At 44.5% G+C, this 18,231-nt stretch overlaps 1 protein-coding gene across 1 annotated transcript in view; it reads right to left on the bottom strand.

Annotated features, from left to right (window-relative positions):
* WDR97 (WD repeat domain 97) overlaps positions 1–18,231 on the bottom strand; it is a 301,022-nt gene that overhangs the window by 93,082 nt on the left and 189,709 nt on the right. Inside the window, exon 15 of the mRNA XM_063450904.1 lies at positions 15,940–16,188. Within this exon, the coding sequence (XP_063306974.1) occupies positions 15,940–16,188 (249 nt within the window). The remainder of the gene's footprint in view (positions 1–15,939; positions 16,189–18,231) is intronic.

The following is an 18,231-nucleotide window of genomic DNA, read 5'->3' as shown; positions in this document are numbered from 1 at the left end:
AACACAAAGGGACCATATAAAAGTGAAAAACACCTTCAAAATAAGGATACATGAAAGTATAGGTTAAACAGTCTTGCTCACCTTTACCTGGAGCCCACAGAATACTGGCTCCAAGTTTTTGCACACATTGCCAGATAAGGAGTGGCAATTCCCCCTTTGTGCCAACCCAAGGAAAATAGGATATAAGGCCAGGAGTAAAGTAGGTATAAAATAATAAATCACTTTAACAAAATAAAAATAAAATAATACATTCAAAAAAATGAATATATTAAAAAATCCTGTTGGCCTCCGAAATGTGTTTCACCCGTTATGTGGGTTTTTTCAATCGGTATAATCCTTTTCCTTGGAGTTATCCCTTTTATTAGGGGAGTTCTTAACTTTTTGTCCTATCCTGTTTGTTCTATTTTGGGGGCGCGGTGGGGCGTATTACCTTTTCTCATGGTTTCAATTAGTGTTCCTTCCTGTATGTTCCCCCGTCGTATCGGTCCTGCGGCAAAGTTCCACTCCATTCGGATGTGACGTGTTAGCCATCTTTAACACACGTCATTTCCGTTTTTTTTATTTTTATTATTCTTTATTTATCACTTCATGCAGCATGGACATTTGCACAAGTGGGATTTGTGTTGCGGTCAAAGGGGTACATACATATTGCTCTGTTACACACACAAAGATCTGTTTACAGTTAGTGATATTCTGCATACATATAGTGCGTTAAACAGTTCCGACAGTTTGGTGTGTACATGCCGATATGAGGTGGCCGTGTAGTCCAGCCGCACAGTTACAACGTTCTCCTGAGAGAGCCGGTGTTTCAGTCATCGTGAACCGGTGGGGCTCGACAGCCACTAACAGTTGTACCTTGAACTCGTACATTTATATGAGTACCATATTACCATTTTTGTACATTCATGCTGAACATTTCCTATTACATCCACTTCATGTGGGCATGAATATTTTCATGAGATGACCCTTTACGGGTCTGGATAGATGAGTAAGAAGAGAAAGTGCAGAGGGGGGAAGGGGAGGGCGAAGGTGCAGGGGACGGGATGGGGGAGAGGGCAGTGGTGAGGAGCTCGGCTGATGCGGGGCGGACGGTAACGAGGACCACTGTCGGGGGTCCGGGACGGTCAGTGTTTCTGCATAGTTGTGTTCGTCAGCGGTTGATATAGTCTTCCCATGGTTCCCATGTTTTGAGGAATTGTGGGTAGGTATCTCTGATTTGTGCTGTTAATTTGTCCATGAGATGTGCCTCCTTAATATTACATATAACTTTCTCCATGCGGGGCATGTCAGTTTGTAGCCATGTTTGCGCTATGGCTCTCCTAGCGGCTAGGCTTATTTTGTTGAGCAGTTTTTGTTCTTTGGTAGCCAGACCATCAGCTGGTCTCGCCAGTAAGAACGTCCACGGGTCTGGGCTTATCGGTCTATGCAATACTGCTGTCGATAGTCGGGCCACCTCCTCCCAGAAGGTCTTTATCTTGGGGCAAGTCCACCACATATGAAGATATGTGCCTTTTTCGCCGCAGTCTCTCCAACATGTGTCGGTGGGTGTTTTGCCCATGCGGTGCAGCTTTACTGGTGTGGTGTACCACCTCATCAGTGTTTTGTAACACTGTTCTTGGTGTAATACGCATATGGATGCCTTTGCTGCCGCCTCCCATATGTCTTGCCATTCTCCTCCCTCTAATGTTTGCTGTAAATCGGTTTCCCACTGCGTGACATATGTTGGGGTGTAGGTTTTATCTGCTGGTGTGCTTATTTGCGCGTATAGGAGTGTGATTAAGCCGGTACGTGGTGCACTGGTTATACATAGTGTTTCGTAAAAGGTAGGTTTGGTGGTGGCTGCTGTCCGTACTTGTGCACGTCCAGCAAAGTCTCTGAGTTGTATGTACTGTGACAGAGTCTATGGGAGGGTAATAGAAGGAAGGTATCTAGGACCCAGAATCCTCCATAGTCTATACTCATTCACCTGCCCAATTAGCAACTGCTGAGGCTTTAATTAGCAGGTCTCAGAGCAGAAAGAGTCAGATACAATCTGACCTGCAGAGAGAGAGAGCAGGTCTGTGCAGAGCAGCATCTAAACAAAGTGCTAAAGGTTGGTGAAACCAATGCTTATTTTTGATTTATGTAGTTTATTACCCTGGTTAGTAAGGGACATTTCTTTATGTTTAGTTAGTGCTCAAATTTGAGCTAGGATTTATTTTGTAGATTTTCCTTTCTGTTGTGCTGCAGTTTTTGAACAAACTGATTGCTGTATGGATTTTGTGCACGCTATAAATAAACCACACCATTTTTGCACCAGAGACTGTTGTTCTATGCTTGTTACCCTAGAGGACTGTGTTGCTTTGCCCATAAAGGTCACAGTACCTAAAGTGATCTTTCGTTGTCAGGGGGGCTAATGTACGTAGGTCCTCGTAGGATCTAAGTGAGCCTGCGTGGTACAGCTGATGGTATCTTTGTATGCCCGTGCTTTCGATGCCTCTAAAGTCCCTGGCTCTCATCCCAGGTGGGAATGCCTTGTTACGTAAGTAAGGTGTGAGCGGTGAAATAGGGAGCGTTAGGGCGTGTTTGTGGGCCATTGAGTCCCATACCTTGATTGAGTTCAGGATTGCCGGGCACTCTGTATGTAGCACTGGTCTGTCGGGCTTGGGGACCCATATCCAAAACTGCGGGAGGTCTGTGTTCATAAGCAAAGTTTCTAGGTCTGCCCACCTATGGGTATCTGGCGGTGAGTGCCATTCTATAATTTGTGCCAATTGTGCCGATAAGTAGTAGTTGTGTAGATTGGGGAGCCCCAGCCCTCCTTTGCTTTTAGGTGTGTATAGGGTCTGTCTTGCTATCCTGTGCCTCTTCCCGGCCCAGATGACTGTCTACGGCGGCTTGAAGGGGTTTTAGGTCTCCCCTGGTGACCCCCACCGGTAGTGCCTGAAAGAGGAACAGGAGGCGCGGTAGTAAGTTCATTTTTACGCTGTGTAGTCTGCCTATCCACGATATGGGCTTTTCATGCCATTTATCCATGTCCTTCATGAGGATCGTTATTAAGCATTTGTGATTTTCTGCATATAGGTCTTTAGGGCTGGGTGTGAGTGTGGTCCCGAGGTATTTAATCGGTCGTTGGCTAATGTTTAAGTTATAAGTTTGGGTCAGCCAGTTGGTGTCTATGTCGGGCATCCCCATGGGCATTCCCATCGACTTTTCCACGTTTATTTTGTACCCCAACACTCTCATATATTCGTCTACTAGCTCAAGGAGGTTGGGCACCGAGCTTCGAGGTTCGGTGAGGGTTAGTAAGATGTCGTCCGCGTAAGCGGAGACTGTGAACTCCTCCTGTCCTACTCTTACGCCTTTTATCCCGGGGTGTTCCGTATAAGGTGTAGCAGGGGCTCTAGTGCTAGTATGAACAGGAGGGGGGATAGGGGGCAGCCCTGTCTTGTGCCATTTTTGAGGTTGAAGGGGCGCGGGGCTGCTCCTGGTGTCACTGTCTGTGCCCTTGGGTGGGTGTACATGGCTTGTACCGCCTTCACGAACGTGTCCGGTAATTGTAGTTTGTGTCGGGTTGCAAATAAGTAGGGCCACAGGATCCTGTCGAACGCCTTCTCCGCGTCCAAGGAGAGTAGCAGAGAAGGCGTTCGCGTCCTCCCCGCCCACCATATAATATCGGCCGCTCGCCTGGTGTTCTCATATAATTGTCTGGTTGGGACAAAGCCTACCTGGTCTGCGTGGATGTATCTAGTGAGGAGCGGGTTCAGCCTGTTGGCCAGTAGTTTAGCGTATGTTTTCAGGTCAAAGTTTATCAGGGATATTGGGCGATAGTTTGTGATGTGGGTGTTATCTCTATCCGGTTTGGGGATGAGGGTTATATCTGCTGTCAGTAGGTCGTGGTGCGGTGCCCCTCCGTCGCTCCAATGTTTGTACATTGTAGTCAGATGGGGTGTGAGTTCCTCTTTGAAGGTCTTATAATAAGTGCCGGTAAATCCGTCAGGCCCCGGGGCTTTGTTTCCCTTGAGCTCAGCTATCGCTACCATGACTTTGTCCATGTCTATGGGGGCTCCCAAGGGTTCCAGCAACTCCGCCTGGAGTCTCGGAAGATGGGCTCTGTCTAGGAACGATGCGAGTTCCTCCTTGTACTCACTGTTGTCTTCGGTCAGTGTGGGTGAATGGTCATATAGTTTAGCATAGAATTGCATGAATTCATTATTGACCTCTGTGGGGTTGGTAAGGATCATTCCCTGCTTATTTCTAATGGCCACGAGGGATGTCTTAGTCTTTTTAGGTCGTATGCTCGCGCCAGCAGGGTGTCCATTTTATTGGACTTCTCGTAAAAGAGCCTTTTTGTTTGGCACATGTCATTGCTTACCTCCTCTAGCATCAGTTCCCGAAGCAGTCTTCTGATTTCGTTTAGATTTCTTGTTGTGGCTTGTGTGATTGCCTGTTTGTGTTGCATTTCTGTTTTACGCAGTTGTTTTTGTAGGTCTACTAGTTTTTCGTATTTTTTCTTTTTTTCTTTTTATGTTGTGTGGCCAGCTTTATGAGTAGGCCCCATATTACTGGTTTGTGGGCGGCCCAGAGGGTTGTAGGGGAGACGTCGGGGGTGTTGTTTGTTTGAAAATAGTGTGCGATCTCTTGTTTAATTGCCTCCTGTATGTGTGGGATTTTGAGGAGGGAGGCTTTGAGCCTCCATCTTCAAGGTGTACTGGTTCCCGGTGTTCTGAGCGTAATTTCAATGTCTGCATGGTCCGACCATGATATCAGGCCATTGCATGCCTAGCCTGTTGGTGAGGAAGAGATCCTGGAGTACGTAGTATGGGGGGCAGAGTAGAATGTGAAATCGCGCTCACTGGGGTGTTGGATTCTCCATGCATCCAGCAGGCCCATGTTAAGGATGAATTGGTGTAGGAGTTTGTCTTGACCCCCCCTCTGTTGTGATCGTGGGAGGTGTAGCCCTCCTCCCCGATCCGCCCCTCCTAATATCAGAATTCGCCTCTGCAGGCTGTGCACGGTTGTTTCTAAGGCCGTCCAGAACTCTGGAGTCGGGGTGTTTGGTGCATATACATTAATGAAGTGGTAGGTGTTAGAGTGAAGTGTGCCTGTCAGCACCACGTACCGGCCGTCTGGGTCAGCGTGTGTCCCCGTGATTTGTATGGGGCATTTCTTGTGTATGAGTATTTCTACGCTATTTTTTTTGTAGGGGGCCCGTGATGCGTATGCTCTGGTGTACACATGGTCAGTCAGGCTCACTCGTGAGTTACGTGGTATGTGCGTCTCTTGCACAAACGTAATGTCAGCTTTGTGTCGTCTTATTTCCCGTAACAGTAGTCTGCGTTTGCTGGAGATGTTAAGTCCGTTGACGTTCAGTGAGGTGATTTTGAGGTCCATGTCTCGTGGTGTGGTGGCGGCTGCTGGTTTACCCACCTGAAGGAGGGCTGTTAGGTTATTCCGGTTGCCCGGCGTGGTCCCCTCCGTGCGCCCCTGGTTGTGTGTCCTTTACGCCAAGCTCTAGCCGAGGCCTGGGACTGGAGGGGGGAGCAGCGAGAAGGGTTGAGGAGGGGGGGACGTGGGAGAGGGTGGGGGGTTATAGAGGGAGGTAGGTAGAGAGGTTGTTAAGAATATACAACCTGAGAGAGAGCAGATGAACACATTATATACAAGTGTGAACAAAGCACAATATAAAAAACAACAATAACAAAAAAAAGGAAACACCCAGTTGTAAGCATTCACTTGTGGACTATCAAGGTCCACAGTATGCACAGTACAGTATGTCAGTCACTAGGTTTTTCCGGGTCTTACGATTCGCCAGGAGCTATAGGGGGTGGGCATCCACCGCGCAGAGGGAATCACCTCTAGCGGGGGGAAGCTCAGCCGGTATGCACCCTGTCGAGGCTCGTATAAGAGATGAGCAACCCGTGCGGTCCGTTCTGGTGGGAGGTATGGGAGGGGGGGATCCCCCCGTTGCGTACTCGTCTACTCCGGTGGCCAGGGTTTCTGTCCCTATGGATTATTCGTCTGGTGAGGGGTAAGCGACCATAATTACTTGATCCGTCTGGGGGGGACATTAGTGCTGTGGGGTCACTAAGAAGGAACTGTGGTCTGGAGTCTCCCGCTCCTTTGTGTGTAAGTGCTGTGGCCTGTGACAGCCGGTTGTGCTTTGTATAGGTGCTCGTGCGGGGGGTTTGTCACCGTTTGCCATGCCCCAGGGATTAGGTACCTGGACCGGCTGATACTGTCAGATTGTCAGTCCTGTGGGGGGGGGGGGTTACGGTAAGTACCCGGGCTACTCTGGTGCGTCCCTGCTCGTCCTCGTTGCCAATGTATGGGAATATCATGATAAGTTCATCCTCTCACTGGGTGGGAGGCCCTCTCCCACCTGTGTCCCAGGGCCGTAGGCTGCTGGGGGAGTGGTTACCCTTGGTCTACTGTTCCCGCTCTTTCCATCTCCCCTCCCCCCCCTTTTTTTTTTTGGTGGGGAGGGGGTTTGGGCGGTTGGGCTTGCTAGCTGCCCTTGGTGCTTTTCCAGAAAACGTGCTTATTGATAGAGAGCGGTGTGGACCCCATCGCCGCCACAATCCGTTCCCCTCGCCTCTCCTAATAAAGATGTATCGTCTCCCCCTGACCCTTTGACCCTGTTTTTCCGCTATTATGCCTGTGGTGACCGGCATGACCTTATCGGTCCTTTGTAAGTGCCGGTGGCCTACGGTAAGAGTGCTCCCGGTTCCTATTGACATACCCCGTTTCGTGGTTGTGGGCCCTTGTCGCACCCTTCTCCCCCCCTCCTCCCGGGTTCCCAGCATGTTAACAGACCTCTAAGCATACATATGTAATGGAGCTCCGTGTACTCCGACCGAGTACCCTCCGTTGATGGACGCTTCCTAGCTTGCGCCGAGGACCACAAGCACCGCACTGGACACCACAACCACCGCACACTCCACAACCGCCGTAGCTTAACTGGAGCCGCGCCGTCTTCCTTCCACCCTGGATCAGTTTCTGTCCTCCAGGACCGTGTGGGGAAGACCTCTCCTCCAGGAGAGCGTATCCGGAACAAGCTCTTAAAAGAGCTAAGTGATTAAAGCTCAGGGGAATATGCAGAGCATAGCAATCCCCAGTGTGATACAGCAATTCCCTCCAATAACGAGACGAGGCTACGTTTTGAAGGGTCAAGAAGAACTGAGGTGCTGGCACACCCAGCCTGGTTTTTATTACAGTCGGGTACAAACAGAACACACCCAGGGGGAGGTATAAAACAACCAATAACATAATAGTACAGCCCACAGTTTCCCTCCCCTCTGCTTGGGAGATAATTGAGTTTCCTTCTATATCTACTCAATTATCTCCAAGCTAAAACGTACAAATTTTTATACATTTTTATAACTTTATGATTTTACATAGTACATGAATAAAACTTACATTTTTATAATCAATCCATTCAGGGGAACAACATATTACAAAATGGCACGAATCAGACCAGGGGTTCAAAAGTTAAGGGAAAGTCCTTTGTGACTAAATGAAGCATGGCTTTCCGGCTTAGACCGGTTTTACTGAGCCCTCTCCCCTGGAGAAGTAATCCAATTACCTAACAGGGCAGAGACAGACTCCATTGAGCACATGGTTGCAAAAAGACATAAAATTACACAATGCCACAATTACTACATAAAACATATACATGCAACATATCTCCAGATAGCTTAGGCCTGAGCGTACATTATCGAATGGTGCTCAGACCACACACATACAGTTCAATTGCCATGGAGCTAAAGTCTTTCCCATAGTCTTTCATTATATGAATAGGCTCCATGGCATAGCTATCTGGGGTATCACCGCTCACACAGGGCAAGTATCGAATGACCCCACTGTATTTAAAGGGCCAGAATGAGTGACATGCACTCTGTTAGGGCCGAATACTGTTTTTAAAGGGCCCAATCTTCCAGGGCCATAGTCGCAGGGGAGGAGGCAGGCAAGCAGGCCTCTCCAGGACAAAGTGGCGAAGGGCACTTCGTCACAACATATAAACCCTTAGCCAACGGGCTCCAACAGTTAGCAGTATATGGCCTTATAACAATAAACTTAGGCTATGTCAGTGGTGTTACTAAAGTTCTGTTGCATATTATACGTTACAGTTCCATCCGGACTTCATGCTGGTCGGTTAGTGCCGTCTCCCCAGCCTTCCGGCAGCAGTGGTAGATCCTCCATGTTGTCCGTCGGTAACGGCACTTCGTCTGGGACCACGATATCTAGGGCTTTCATGAATTCGCGGACATCCATAGTGGGTAGCAGGATGGTTGGTTTGGGGCCATGGAAGACTAGTATCTTGAATGGGTAGCCCCACGCAAAACGGATCCCTTTCTGCCGCAGGAGGTCTGTAATCGGTTTCCAGTCCCTTCTGTGCTGTAGTGTTGCTGGGGCGACATCCTGGTATATCTGGATTTCTATTCCTTCGTGGATGAATGGCTGTGTTCTGCTGTGCCTCAGTATAGCTTCTTTTGTTTTGTAGTAGTTCCATTTCATTATTACGTCCCTCGGTGGGCTGTTTTTCGGGCCTCTGGCTCTGAGGGCTCTGTGAGCTCTATCTACTAGCCATAGGTGATCCGGGATATCAGGCAGGCTTTGCCGAAAGCAATTCACCAGGACTGTTTCCACTTCTTCCTCTGTCACTGTTTCTGGAAGGCCCCGGACGCGTAGATTGTTGCGTCTCGACCTGTTGGAGATATCTTCCAATTCCATTTCCAGGTCGGTGATTTTATGCCAGAGGGTGTTGGTGAGTTTGGTGGTGTAATTTTGTGCAGTGGCTATTCTTGCCACCATGTGCTCCGTTGCCGTCGTGCGGGCCCCGATGGCGGCTATCTCCGCCTTAACTTCCTCCGCCGTGCATTTAATTTCTGACGCCAAATATCCCTTCCCCTCCGCCAGGGATTGGAGAATTGCGCCGGAGAAGGCCTCTGGGGCTGTGCAGGTGCCTGTGGCCGGGGCTGGTGTCCGTCATGATGCCACGTGGTGGCGGTCGTTGGGATGTTAGCATGTCCGCCACTGAGGGAGCTTCTTTGGTGCCTTTCTTGGCGTGTTTGCGGCTTGACATCCGCGTCAATTTGTTCCCGGCGGCTTCGGGCGGTAGGTATCATTGCTGTGTCGGGTTATAGCAGGTTACAGTGCAGCTTTAGTGAGCCTCTGGTGCGGAGCTCTGACTTTAGGCGGCCATCTCGGTCGGCAGTCAGACCACGCCCCCTCTAAATTCCATTTCCGCTTTTTCGATCGTGTTTACTACAATATCCAGAATCCTTTGCGCTACAGCGCCAGTATTGGCTATTTTCAGTTGTAGCGGAGAGCTGATTTCTCACAGCTGAACTCCACCAATATATCCAGAGGATGCAGGAACAAATACAAATCCAATAGGGTAAATAGCACGATCAGCAATATAATCCACAGATATCCCATCACCTTTCCCAATAACTGGACGACACACAGTATCAGGAGTAGAGTTTTACTGGCAACATTCCTGCATTTATGAGATTCTTCCATGCAAGGGAGGGATTTACATTAATCACACATTGCACCAATCATACAGACGTTACCTCCCACACATCTCCTCCCCTTAGCTTAACAGATAAAACAATTATACTGCGCATATTTTCTGCCACTTCTAGATGAACCCCAAATACACCCCTAATGTGGTATCCCCTGATAGCCCTGATCTGGGTGAATAACATCTTCAAAAATCACCCAGATCGGACCAGGGGTTCAGGAGTTATGGGGTTTAAAAGTTAGGTGGATTTCCCTTTAGTTCCACTGAAGCATGGCTCTCCAGCCCAAACTTTCCAGCTCAAACCAGTTCCAATTAGTCTGGCAGTGTGCCTGGGACAATGCCCTGCTGGAGAACAATGGGACAGGAAACGGGGGAGGGGTACACCTTCCTATTCACAATCTATACACCGTCAAATAAAAATCCATCAGGCCCAAAGACTGTCTTTAAAGGGCAATACCCCCCAGGGCCATAATCACTGGGCAGGAGGTGAGCCATCAGCCCCCTCCAGGAAACTGGGGCGTACTCTGGTATAGGACCCAGTCCGCTACATGGTGCAATGTCAATCTGTATAATCCAGGCATGTAAAACCGCAGCAATGGTAACAAATAAACGATAAATGGGACAGCCAAAACAGGGGTTCCGCTACATCAGTCTACTAAGCCCTAGGGGTTGCAGTACCTGAACGTCTGTTATCTCTCCACTAGAGCCATTTCTCCCTCTGGAGTGTCAGTGGTCAAGTTTCCCTGGAAATTTATAGGTAAATGGCTGCTAGGTTCTCAAACCATAATTTTCAGGCATTTTTTTTGTACATTTGAGTTGGTCAATTTGATAATGTGTCAATAGTGGGCAATCAGTTTTTATTTCTAATGTCCTTATAAGGTGTATGTGTGTTGTCAATTTGCATTCATAATGTGAAAGTCTTGTGTACTTCTTTCAATCCCTTGGTTATTGCTGGGGTATTACCCGTTGTTGTGCTGCCATGGATATGGCCAGGAAAAAGGAAAATGTATTCCTACTTACCGTAATTTCTTTTCCTGGTCATAGGCCATGGCAGCACAAAGATCCCACCCTGGGATATTGCTGGAAACAAGACGGAGGGTGGGAGGGGTAGGAGAGATTGCTTTTGCTTATACCTTCTGTTTTAATTACCGTATATACTCGAGTATAAGTCAACCGAAATAGAAGTCGAGGCCCCTAATTTTACCCCGAAAAATGGGAAAATTATTGACTAGGGTGGGAAATGCAGCAGCTACTGGTAAATTTCTAAATAAAATTAGATCCCCAAAAAATTATATCAGTTGAATATTTATTTACAGTGTGTGTATATAATGAATGCAGTGTGTGTGTGTGTGTGTGTGTGTATATAAGGAAAGCAGTGTGTGTGTGTGTATATAATGCAGAGTGTGTATATAATGCAGTGTGTGTGTGTATAATGAATGCAGAGTGTGTTTGTGTATATAATGAATGCAGAGTGTGTGTGTATATAAGGAAAGCAGTGTGTGTGTGTGTGTATATAATGCAGAGTGTGTGTGTGTGTGTATATAATGCAGAGTGTGTATATAATGCAGTGTGTGTGTGTATATAATGCAGTGTGGGTATATAATGCAGTGTGTGTGTGTATGAGTGCAGTGTGTGTGTATGAATGCAGTGTGTGTGTGAATGAATGCAGTGTGTGTGTGAATGAATTCAGTGTGTGAATGAATTCAGTGTGTGTATATGATGCAGAGTGTGTAATCTTGGTGGGGGGTGGGCATATTTATTATTTATTTTTTTATTATTATTTTAATATTAAATTTGATTTTTATATTACATTTTTTATTTTATTATATTATTATTTAAATTTTTATTTCTTTGTCCCCCCCTCGCTGCTTGTTAGCTCGCCAGGGAGGGGGGGCTATATTATTCCCTGGTGGTCCAGTGGATAGGCTGTGTAGGAGGGGGCTGGCAGCGAGCTGTTACTTACCTTTCCTGCAGCTCCTGTCAGCTCCCTTCTCCTCCGTGCCGTTCAGCTCCACTGTAAGTCTCGCGGTCTGAGTGCTGCGCGGAGCGTTGCCACAGGCTCTGACGCCGCGGCTCTCGTGAGACTTACACTGGAGCTGAACGGCATGGAGGAGAAGGGAGCTGACAGGAGCTGCAGGAAAGGTAAGTAACAGCTTGCTCCCAGCCCCCAACAGGACCGCCAGGCTTGTAATGAGCCCAGCGGTCCTGGTCTGTATTATGGCAATGTAAGTTGTAGTGTGGGTTTTCTTCAGCACAAAAAAAGTGCAGAAAAACTTGTCTTCTACTCGAGTATATACGGTAGGTTCCTGCCTAATTAGAGATAGGGAGGTGGTACCCATTGCCATTGTTGTTCTGCCATGGCCTATGACCAGGAAAAGAAAATTACAGGAAGTTGAAATACATTTTCTTTTTAAAGAATAAAATCAGAGAAAATTGTGTAAATCAAATTCCACATTTAGTCCGAAAGGTTCTAAGGGTTTGAGATGATAGACCCAATTCATCTCTTTTTTGCCTAATAGATTTTAATGTTCCCTCCTCTCCAGGGTAACTTGCAAATCTGAATACCCATCATTTTTAGGATCAATGTTATGGACCACAACGTGTTTCGGTACACTAGGATTTTTAAAGCCTTTGCTAATGGTAGTCTAATTCTTTGTTTGATTGGACATGAATTCTGGGATTTTGTTTGTCGATTTACATACAATGCATTTTTTCAGAAGCCTGTAAAGTTACATAAAGTGCTGACTGTGTTTTATGTTTTCCTTATTGGTGTCATTTTTTGTAAGATAGTATTTAAGATTGGGCGCTCCCCTGAAAATAATTATGGGGGTATGAGGAATAAAATCTTTTACAGCATCATCTTGTGTTAAAACGGGCCAGTGTTTAACAATGCTTTAGACTTTTCTACTTGTTTTATTAAAATCAGATTTGATGGAGAGGAGGGAACATTAAAAATCTATTAGGCAAAAAAGAGTTGAATGGGGTCTATTATCTCAAAACCTTAGAACCTTATGGACTAAATCCAGAATGATTGACACAATTCTCTCTGATTGTATTCTGTACATTTATTGGACTGTTTGTATGCCTTCTTTACTTCATGTACTTTTTATATGTGTGTGTGTGTGTATATTTATTTTTATTTTACATAGTTTTATATATATATGTATTTTAATTCTATTTACATATACGTATTTTTCTAACATTTAGTTTCATGCATATTTACGTTTATTCCCATCATCTATGGTTGTACAATGTCTTGTGTTTACTCTATGCTATTTCATATATGAATTGTATTTATTATGTTTGTCCCACTATTAACAATGCTTACCTGTAACTTGAGATATATACTGTATATATTTTAATATTTGTAATTGTCTTGGGATTCGAGGGCATATTGAATTTGCCCACTTGATGAAAACCCCTTGTGTTAGATAAATTGTATTCCTTTTGCTTACCTTGGAGGGGTGAGGGGATTTGAACCTCAAGGATTGGGCTTATTGTGCAGGTGGTGCATGGGCCCACTGAGCTGTCTCACCGCCAGCTTAAATTTATCTCTGCTAAGTACACTATGTACTGTTTTTATCCAGTCATTTTTTTAATTTTGTCTACTAACGGTTAATGTGTCCTTTGACCTTGGAATCATGTCATGTGACCTTGTTTGGGGTCAAAGGTCAAATATGACACTATTTTGGCGCCAGATTATTCAATTTACCAATTGTTTGAACTCTATATAAACCCATATGTGCCAGGCTAATACTATGTACACTTGAAGCCCCTTGTTTGGCGAAACGCGTTGTGTGTTTTTTAATATTGGTTTTAAGGATTAAAGTTTATTTGGCTTAAACCTATTTTATAGTGCAAGTGTCATGTCCTAACTGCCGGCATTACCGCTACCTTGACACTTCCGGGTAGACAGAGCTTGGCCACACCCCCTTCTCTGACGCGGTCTCCCCACGCTACATAGGGAGACCGCGCCAGATTCAAAACGCTGGATTATTGAAAAGCTTTACCGCGAATCTCAAAACCGGCTAGCAAGAATCTTCTAAACCTTATGTGTATCGAACCCGGACTGGAACCTGTTGACCCACTCTCTCCTCACCTCGACCACGGATTGTAAAAGGACCTTCTCTTTCCTGCTAAATCCTCTCTCCTCCCCGGAGGAGAACTTAGGCAAACCTGGACTTCCACCATTGAAAAGCTAAGTAATAATGTTGTAGAATTATTAAATTACCTATTATTGATTTTCCTAACAGTATTTGGAATATTAGAAGGAAATGCTTTTCTAGAAGGTTATGAGCAGCACCGGAACAGTCAAGTTCCTGTAATATGAAACATTGTATGCCATAATTAGATCATGAGAACTGTACTAATAAAATGTGTATTCACTAAGCCTGAGAAACTAACCTTGAAGCTAAATGGTGCCAAGTACTCAAAATGGCTGGCTGCCAGATCCCCCCTCCCATCGAGCGAGCCTCGTGCTAAACAACAATGGCGCTTGAATCTTATGTCCACTCCCGTGTCAAAGATGACGACATCCCATGATGGGAGGATGCCCAACTGACCACTTAACCCCTAAGTCAATTAATAATATTGATGGGAGGGTATTGACTTAACCACTTAACACCTAATCCAATTAATAATGTTTATTTGTTGTTATCTTGATATTCTATGATGATGTAATATTGCCTTTAAAAGGGTCTGCATACCCGCTTTTTAACCAGATGCCATTACATTTTCTCGAAGTTCTTTTAACCTGAACTCCGTGTGTCAGTGTGAATTTACTTCTGCGTATACGCAATTTAATCATCTCTAATTTGGACAGGAACAGATAGTCATTCAAACTTCTTTGTTTGCTTAAAAGAATCTATGTCAATAATATCACCCGTAATTGGATTCTGCCTGCTTGCAAGTCTGCTTACTTCTATAACTCCAAACTAACTATTACCTGCTGCAACTTACAATTCTTAATTTGCTTTGACTCCATGGACTGGCAATTTCCTTTCTGCTATACGGCATGCATATCAGAAGCTGCTTACTCTGTTTAACAAACCTCCACTTAATTAAAGATACAGTACATGTACTATTCTCTACTATCCCAGTCATTAATCTAAATCCTGAATTAACTGCAGTTGTGTTCCATATAAATTCATGTAAGCATTACAGCAAGACCATTTATTATACATTTTATTACATTAATTGTTTATTGTTCCTGGCACATTTAAAAACTCCTGAAAATTCTACTCTACGCTACATGCAATCCCTGGCGAGGATTGCCTTCAGGAGAATCTACTCAACATTATATTCTTGGTGGGGTCATACCACCCAAGCGCTATCTCTTGAGCGGTGTTACTGCTCTATTAATTTTTAATTATATTAAATTTATATTTTTACCTGTTTTTGGTTTTACACAGTAAGCACTATTTTTTGCTTTTTATGTTTAACAATTTTATATTTATCTGGGTGCTGTGAGACTTGGCTCTAAGTAGCTACAAATCCATCAGTGGGGATTATACCGCTGTACGCTGTTTTATTCAGAACTGGTCTATAGCTCTAGAAAATGAGTGTGATCCCACATATCCTTGTTGTGTGTCCTACACTAAGTATCTGGCTAACGAATCCAAGTCCAAAGAATTGGACTTAATACACACAGGATTTAGCGCAACCTGGTTTTTGTGTTTTGTGTTGTTTTGCTTCTTTTAAGTAAGGTATTGGGGGCATTCCTTACTTTCAGTGTTTGCAGCTTACTGTTTATTAATTGATTCCTTAACGCTTATCCTACCTTTAGTACTTGCTGTATCACTTATTCAATAAATACCTGCTCAGTGACTATATTTAACTTGTTCTATTCTTGAATTCAATGAGTTCATGTATACAGCAAATCAGTGTACTACGGCACGAAGGCCAAAAACTACCATGCGCCTCAGAGGGGATATGATGGTATTATATAAATATATCCGGGGTCAATATAAACTACTGTATGGAAATCCATTCATAAACAGGGCTATACATACGACATGATGTCACACATTTAGGCTGGAAGAAAGGAGATTTAGTCTAAGGCAAAGGAAAGGTGTTTTGTTCTGCTTTACAGTAAAAACAATAAGGAAGTGGAATTCTCTGCCCGAAGAGGTGGTTTTGTCAGAGTCTATACAGATGTTTAAACTGCAATTGGATAAATACTTACAAAAACATAACATACAGGGATATATTTTCTAATTAGTGGGGTAATAGCTGCTTGATCCAAGGAGACATCTGACTGCCATTCTGGGGCCAAGAAGGAATTGGAAGCACTTCAGACTGGGTTTTTTGCCTTCTTTTGGATCAACAGCAAAAACATATGTGAGGAAGGCTGAACTTGATGGACGCAAGTCTCTTTTCAGCTATGTAACTATGTAAAAATCACATCTAAAAGCCCAACTCTCACTGTGTACCTGCATTCGGCGAACCTGCGTCACTGGCGGTCTAGGATCCTGCTTCTCCTTCTCATCCACATTAGTAATTACAGAGAGACTTTGGACTGAACTCGCATCTAGTGAAGGAAGCAAACTCTCCACCACCTCAAATTGTGCTATTTTCCTTAAAATGGCTTCATTTTCCATCAATTCTTCCTCTTCTCCAGCGACTCCCTCATCCTCTTCCTCACTCACTCTACTTTCTGAGATCACAGGGTCAGCTTTGTTCTTATAGAAAAAAAGTGTATTAATGCATAGTTTTACACACCTACTGAAACATGATCTACATAATGCATAAAACACAATATATATTAAATTAACAAAAGGAAACAAAAGAGTGTACCATTTAGAAGTTAAAACCTTCTGTGCAAAAAGTAACCCAATAAAACTTAACTTTTAACATAATTGTTTAAAATATTTAATAAAGATACTTGGTCTCGAATATAATAAATCCACTCTTAAATAAACATGCAGGATCAGCCATTAACAGACAGTCTAGCTCTCAGTCATTAACAGACAGTCTAGCTCTCAGTCATTAACATGCAGGATCAGTCATTAACAGACAGTCTAGCTCTCAGTCATTAACATGCAGGATCAGTCATTAACAGGCAGTCTAGCTCTCAGTCATTAGCATGCAGGATCAGTCATTTACAGACAGTCTAGCTCTCAGTCATTCACAGACAGTCTAGCTCTCAGTCATTCACAGACAGTCTAGCTCTCAGTCATTCACAGACAGTCTAGCTCTCAGTCATTAACATGCAGGATCAGTAACAGACAGTCTAGCTCTCAGTCATTAACAGACAGTCTAGATCTCAGTCATTAACAGACAGTCTAGCTCTCAGTCATTCACAGACAGTCTAGCTCCAAGTCATTAACAGACAGTCTAGCTCTCAGTCATTAACATGCAGGATCAGTCATTAACAGACAGTCTAGCTCTCAGTCATTAACAGAGTCTAGCTCTCAGTCATTAACAGACAGTCTAGCTCTCAGTCATTCACAGACAGTCTAGCTCTCAGTCATTAACATGCAGGATCAGTCATTAACAGACAGTCTAGCTCTCAGTCATTAACATGCAGGATCAGTAATTAACAGACAGTCTAGCTCTCAGTCATTAACAGACAGTCTAGCTCTCAGTCATTAACAGACAGTCTAGCTCTCAGTCATTAACAGACAGTCTAGCTCTCAGTCATTAACATGCAGGATCAGTAATTAACAGACAGTCTAGCTCTCAGTCATTAACAGACAGTCTAGCTCTCAGTCATTAACAGACAGTCTAGCTCTCAGTCATTAACAGACAGTCTAGCTCTCAGTCATTAACATGCAGGATCAGTCATTAACAGACAGTCTAGCTCTCAGTCATTAACATGCAGGATCAGTCATTAACAGGCAGTCTAGCTCTCAGTCATTAACATGCAGGATCAGTCATTTACAGACAGTCTAGCTCTCAGTCATTCACAGACAGTCTAGCTCTCAGTCATTCACAGACAGTCTAGCTCTCAGTCATTAACATGCAGGATCAGTCATTAACAGACAGTCTAGCTCTCAGTCATTAACATGCAGGATCAGTCATTAACAGACAGTCTAGCTCTCAGTCATTAACATGCAGGATCAGTAACAGACAGTCTAGCTCTCAGTCATTAACAGACAGTCTAGATCTCAGTCATTAACAGACAGTCTAGCTCTCAGTCATTCACAGACAGTCTAGCTCCAAGTCATTAACAGACAGTCTAGCTCTCAGTCATTAACAGAGTCTAGCTCTCAGTCATTAACAGACAGTCTAGCTCTCAGTCATTCACAGACAGTCTAGTTCTCAGTCATTAACATGCAGGATCAGTCATTAACAGACAGTCTAGCTCTCAGTCATTAACAGACAGTCTAGCTCTCAGTCATTAACAGACAGTCTAGCTCTCAGTCATTAACAGACAGTCTAGCTCTCAGTCATTAACAGACAGTCTAGCTCTCAGTCATTAACATGCAGGATCAGTCATTAACAGACAGTCTAGCTCTCAGTCATTAACATGCAGGATCAGTCATTAACAGGCAGTCTAGCTCTCAGTCATTAACATGCAGGATCAGTCATTTACAGACAGTCTAGCTCTCAGTCATTCACAGACAGTCTAGCTCTCAGTCATTCACAGACAGTCTAGCTCTCAGTCATTAACATGCAGGATCAGTCATTAACAGACAGTCTAGCTCTCAGTCATTAACATGCAGGATCAGTCATTAACAGACAGTCTGGCTCTCAGTCATTAACATGCAGGATCAGTAACA

Source organism: Pelobates fuscus, chromosome 4 (assembly GCF_036172605.1).
Source record: "Pelobates fuscus isolate aPelFus1 chromosome 4, aPelFus1.pri, whole genome shotgun sequence".
Classification (NCBI taxonomy): Eukaryota; Metazoa; Chordata; class Amphibia; order Anura; family Pelobatidae; genus Pelobates; species Pelobates fuscus.
This window is presented reverse-complemented; position numbering and strand designations above follow the sequence as displayed.